A 6,321-nucleotide genomic window follows, 5' to 3' on the forward strand; every position below is an offset into this window, starting at 1 on the left:
AACTCGAGACCTTTGGCTCTGATACCATGTTAACTAACCAACTTCTCCAAAAGCTTAAGCTAAGAAGCAAGGGACAGTGGCCCGCTCAAGACCTTTGAACTCGAGACCTTTGGCTCAAATTGTATTTCATGGAGTGCTAAGAAGCAAGGGACAATGGCGCGCTCAAGCGCAGAAGCCGAGTACCGCTCTATGGCATCGACAACTGCTGAACTTACATGGCTATCTTATATCTTACGTGACCTCGGTATGTATCTTAGGCGGCCTCCAACTCTTTTTTGTGACAATATCAGTGCACTCTATATGACAGGTGAACCATAAACACATCGAGATCGATGTTCATTATGTTCGTGAACGAGTCTCTCTTGGATTGCTCGTTACACGTTTTGTCTCTTCTGCAGACCAAATTGGTGACATATTTACCAAACCATTGGCTTGAGATTCTTTTCAAGCATTACGGGTCAAACTGGGCTTGTGCTTTCGACCCATGCCCATTTTGAAGGGGAGTGCTATGATAGACTCTTTTGGTAATAACCATTTGAATAAGGAAGACTCTTTTGGAAATAACCGGCTGGCATGATCCTGATATTTGCAGGATTGATATATTTGGTAGTTGAAGGCTGGCACTTTGATAAAGTTAACTTCAGTATCAATTACTATTACAATTTTGGTATCCCTTTATTAGAAATCTGTATATATAGGAATATGTAAATTCCTTAAATCATGTAAATTCCTGTAATCATGTAATATGGGATTAAAATCCCTTCAATCATGCAATTTGTACAGACCTCATCCGTTATTTAAGTAATGCAATCCTCACATCTCTTCTCACGTTGAGATAGAGAACCAAACAGTAGCCTCTTTGTTTTCTCATGTGTTCGAGTGAATTCTACAATCCATCTTATCAATGACAGTTTTACAATCCCTCCTATTTTGTTAAACACTCCTTTCTTAAAATACAACTATTTATTGAATAGAAGAGTTCGGGATTGCAGTTGTTGTTGCACCACTAACACTGAAACCATACCGCCCAAAAAATCTGGCGAGGCGAGTATGTCGCCGATCACCCCTAGCTCGGGGGACTCGCTAAATTCAGAAAACCCCTTCAGTAGCTCCGAGTCTGAACTTTGTCTTCTGCCAGTCATCATAAGATTGCAGCCATTACCCACGGAACGCATCACAGTAACCATCTCTACTCCATCTTGCGCCACCTCCTCTCTATAAACCACACGCTCATTCCTCGCATTCTTGTATCTGAATTCCTCCAAGGCCTTGTTGTTGAATTGACTATCCTCCATTGGATCTTCTTTATTATAGGCTTCAAGGAACCTCACCACGGTGAGGCTCACTCGTGGGTGCTCGGCCATTCTGGACGCATAGGCAAGCACCTCCAAGTCATCGGCCTCGCCTAATAATATAACAGCAATGTTATATGAGAAGCTGCCTAGGGTAGCCCATGTTGTGCCCCCACGGTCGACCAAAACACCCACAGAACATGGGGCATTTTCAAGGATATTAGAGTTTACAATCCGTAAGGCATTATTTGTCGTGTCGATATGGCCATCGATTGTTTGTTGCTTGTGGAAAGGGATGATTATGAGCTTTACCTCGTTATCCAACGCAAACTTGCATATATCTTCATGCATTGTCTTGTAAGGAGAAACCATGGTGAAGGGTTGGATGCAGATTTGCCCACCTTTGTGCTGCTCGTAATTTCGAAAGGCTTTCACGAAGTGCTCGTCGTTAGTTGGGAAAGATGATTTTCGCTGCGAATTGTGGGCTACGAAAATGGGAATGTAACGACCGACGAGTTCCACAAGGTGGATGGCGTAGACACAAATGGGGTTTTCACTGGTGGAGTTGGAGGCTTCGAGGAGGTTGATGATGGAAGGTATGTTTTCGTCACCATGGATGCATATCAATATACCAATTTCAGTGCCAGGCTTGGAGTGTTCTACCGTTCTCTGATTGTAGGCCAAGTATCTCCTTGAATTTCCATTTAAGATGCTCACTAGGGCCGTCGAGACAGCGGTTACCATGAATGTTGAGAATGCCAGAACCGAAAAACCATTTTTATATATAAACTGAAAGAGTTAGCACAAGATCCTTAGTAAAACAAGAATTTATTTCAAATAATAACAAACTTATACAAATGTTTAATGTCTTAATCATCATATCAACAATGTTACTTTGCCTGTTTACTTGTAAACTAATCCCAAATTAGTTTATAAATTTAGGGTTTTTTATACATTTAAAGGAAAGTGTAGCTACTCGGTCTAGTAGCTAACTTAGTTACTCCGTCGGCTTAAAATACAGTAGCCCCACATTGTTCATTCATTTGATAGGCCCTCACATAGATAGGGTGTGTCCAAAAAATAAGGTCCATTGGATCATCCCAACCCTTCAAACTGTGGAGGCAAAAATGGACAAATTTGTGAAGGTTTATACACATCCATTTTTGCTTCCACAAATCGTAGGGTTGGGATGATCTTATGGAGCAGATTTTTTGGGCACATCCTATCTATGTGAGGGCCCACCAAATGAATGGTTTGCATCACCCAAACAATGTGGGTCCCCGCTGTATTTTAAGCCAACGGAGTAGCTAAGTTAACTGCTCGACCGAGTAGCTACACTTTCCTCTTGATTATATTTATATATAATCTTATTTTCATTTGGTTTTGAAGTTAAATATGATTATTTATGAATAGAATTTCGTGTAATGAAGGTTAACAAAAGAGGAATTAATGAAAATATTTGACAAAAAGTTGAACTTTTTTGATAAATTGGATTCTGACCTAAACCTATTGATGAACCAATCCAATTCCAGCGGACACACTTGTAGCAATTCTCGCTGACCAGGAATAAACTAAGTATAGACGTGTGATCATCTAGTTTTCTTCTTTTTTGAAAGAGTTCTAGGAGGAAGCGAGGACGGTGGCATCCCAGGGACTTTCATTCTTTGTGTGCCCTACATGTTGGCTAAGCAGCAAATATTATCTAGCTAGCCCACATTTAGGACGCGCAGACTGTGGCAGTCCTGGGTGATGCCGCACTCCATGGGAGTCCTCCAATCAATATCTATTTTAGAAATCTATCTACTAATTAGAGTCATGAAAACAAGAAAGATAAACCGTGGGAACATTTTCTAGCCTTTCATATCAGTTTATGTCATTGTTCTCTCTCTCTCTCTCTCTCTCTCTCTCTCTCACACACACACACACACACACACACGTGAGTTAATGGGTGTATTTGGATGGAGAGTGGAGACCCAAATTGCAGTTTGGCAATTTGGGCATCTAAACACATATCTTTGTCAACAATAAAGAAGAGAATATCGGGTGTGCTTGGATGTACATCCAACTCTCTCTCTCTCTCTCTCAATAGATGCATGCCCGAAGTTTGAATGTAAGGACTCCCAAATTTCAATGGATTTAGGTGCCCAACCATCCAAAATGACCACACTTCCTCCAAGAAGAAAAAAAAAGAGAAAATAAGAAAGGGTAGAGGTGTCTTGCCTGGATATCCACCAAAAGACCAAACACGGACAACTCTATGATTCCTCTGAAGTTCAAGATGAGACCAAGCGATATCGAATCAGTCCAAGGCATCCTGTAAAAGAGGCAAGCCAATATAGTCCCCACAATCTTCCCAATGTATCCACTGGAGATGATGAACTGCATCGCCCACCAGCTCTTCCATGACGAAACCCTAAACAAATTAGTCGTCATACCCACCTCAGTGAAGAAAAATGGGAGAAAGAAGATGTTATTGATAGTCTCATAACTTTGCACAATCGCCGCTCCCAAAGGCAGCCCGTCCGGTATTGCCAGCCCGAAAAACACAGGAATGTCGGCTACCGTTCCACCAATAAAGTCACTAATGAATGTCGCAAAGAAGACCGAGAAGAGGATCGGTGCAATGTACCTCTTGTCCACTGCTCTACCATTGGGTGTTTGTCGGACAATCCACATCATCATTGGCTGAACGACATAGATTATGACAATTATTAGTGAAGCCATGCTCGCTACATAGAACAAACCCCTCAAAGCACCCCCCCTACTATTTTTCATCGATTCTACGATTATGAAGAGCACCCATGCTATCAAATCGGTGACCATTGATGCGGCCATGGCAAGTCGGCCTAGATCACAATTGAGGAGGTTGAGCTCGGCGAGAATGGGCTGGGCAACAGGAAAGTGTGTTGATGCAAGCAGTGTAGAGAAGTAGTAAAAGGCTTTCTTGGTGCGTACGTCAACCACATATTTGCCGAGGATGGAAGCTGTAGACAAGAGTGATACTACAGTAAGGAACCAGCCGGAAATAGCAATAATCACTGCCTTTCTTCCTAATTGTTTTAACACGCTTGGGTCCTGCTTTACTGCGTTGAGGAAAACGAAACCAACGATTCCAATCTTAGAGGCTGTGGAAGCCATGTACCGACTACTGCGTGGAAATACCCATTTGGCAAACATTTTGTTGCGTCCGAGAAATGATGGGCCAACGATGATACCGCCCTGGTATGAATCATAAAATGTTTAAATGATGAAGATAACGATGATGGAAACTTATCAAGAAAATTTTATGCACGGTTCCTAGTCCTTAATATAGTCAATGTAGCGAGCTCCCAATGTACATAACAAAATAAGTTCCAATGTAGTAACATTCAATGAGTGTACGGTGAAGCTCTATGAAAGTAGCAATTTCCAAGACAATGAGTGATCAAATGGTGATGTGGATAAATGGTCAAGCTTAGATTTCCAACATGTTCGGGTTAAAAAAAAAACTTACAATAATCTGTGAAACAACTTTGGGTTGTCTGAATGGCTTGAGGAGGAGTCGAACAATGACCATGACCATGTTGATAATGGTGGCTTGAAAACAAAAGAGAGAGACTTGGTGAGTGAAAGGGTTATCACCATTATATACGCCGACTGAATGGGCTGTAGTTAGGGGAAAGCACTCGGGTTGGTGATATAATGATATGTTGTTCTGAACATGGAGGTGGGATGAGATGGGGCTTTGCAATGCCATTGTTAAACCTGCGACCTCAAGGTTGAAATACAAAGCAATGGCCCAACCCCATTGCCAGAACCTTATTGCTTTTCTCCAAGAGAGAGATATGGGGATTTCCCCTTTCCCTTTCTCTGGTGGAGAAGCACCTCGAAAAAAGGGTCTCTCTGGAAATGATAGGCTAAGAGGGATAGGTGCATATCTGTTTTAAATAAAAAAAAATAGCGATAACCAAGTCGTGGTTTGTTTGCGTAGGATGAAAGGAGGAGATGTTTTTACAAATCCGCTAAAAAGCTAATCCTGGGTAGCTTGTTTTTAGCTAACAAAGGCTTTTCGCTAGCACGTGCTCTCTCTCTTGGGGCGTTTGGTTAAAATCCTGGATTATAAAATCCAGGATCTGGCCTATTAATAGTGTTTGTATTGATAAAATCCAGGATCTTATAATCCAACAGCTTGGATTTTGGTTATAGAATCCAGATTTTAAAAATCCATCCCTAATAGTTTTGAAAACTCCCATGCAACCCACTTAATAGAAATCGAAATTATCGATTAGGCCCTAATCGCAGTTTTTTTCTGTTTGCATTTGTGGAGATTGGCACTCTGTGCTCTGTGGCAGATAAGAAGATCATGGTGTGGGTTATATGTTTTCCCGGGACCACCAACATAGAATAGCTCTTCATTATCCCGTTCGTCAGGCAGTAAAAGATTTTTTGGAGGAAGAAAGCAAGAAACACACTAGCTTCAAATCCAGTGCAAGTGAATACAAATATAAAATTCAGCCATTACTCCACTGAAAATAGTATAATTCTTCCCTCCGAACTTGTGTATTATAGTACAGTGGGGTCCCATTTTGTTTGAAGATTCAAACCTTTTGTTCGGATCAACCAACGTAAATAGGTTGGACCCTCCAAACCGATCATTTGTTGGGCTACGTCTTAGGTAGGTCATCCTCCAAACATCATCTTTGCAATGATCCAAACCATTTAACTGTTACTCTATGAATCAAAATTCCCTCCCATCGAATGACTAACCCTTCCGAATTTGTAGTTGTTAAATGTATAGTGGTTTACTAAGTAAGCAATGGTTTGTATTCATGGCTATAAATTTGAGGGTTAGATTTGTCCAATGAGAGTGAATTTTGATGCAAGATATTTCCACCCTTTTGGACCTATTCACAAGGTTTTAAATTTCGGTTTCGGGCAAAATTTCGGTCCTTCTCGAAACCGAAATTCGGCCGAAATCACGAAATTTCGGTCAAAATTTGGTAAAGCATTAAAATAATATTAATTTCTCAATTATGAAATTTGGTACATT

At 41.0% G+C, this 6,321-nt stretch overlaps 1 protein-coding gene across 1 annotated transcript; it reads right to left on the reverse strand.

Moving 5' to 3' along the window:
• Positions 1-631: 631 nt before the first annotated feature.
• LOC143877175 (cation/H(+) antiporter 15-like) lies at positions 632-5,173 on the reverse strand. Its single transcript, XM_077379056.1, has 3 exons — positions 4,786-5,173; positions 3,513-4,511; positions 632-2,081 (listed from the first exon to the last, which is right to left on the reverse strand). Exons 1-3 carry the CDS (start codon positions 5,026-5,028, stop codon positions 960-962), a joined length of 2,364 nt encoding a protein of 787 aa, XP_077235171.1. The 5' UTR covers positions 5,029-5,173; the 3' UTR covers positions 632-959.
• Positions 5,174-6,321: the final 1,148 nt, after the last annotated feature.

Source organism: Tasmannia lanceolata, unplaced genomic scaffold, assembly GCF_043159265.1.
Source record: "Tasmannia lanceolata isolate RefF3 unplaced genomic scaffold, GAP_Taslan_0.1 ptg000005l, whole genome shotgun sequence".
Taxonomy (NCBI): domain Eukaryota; kingdom Viridiplantae; phylum Streptophyta; class Magnoliopsida; order Canellales; family Winteraceae; genus Tasmannia; species Tasmannia lanceolata.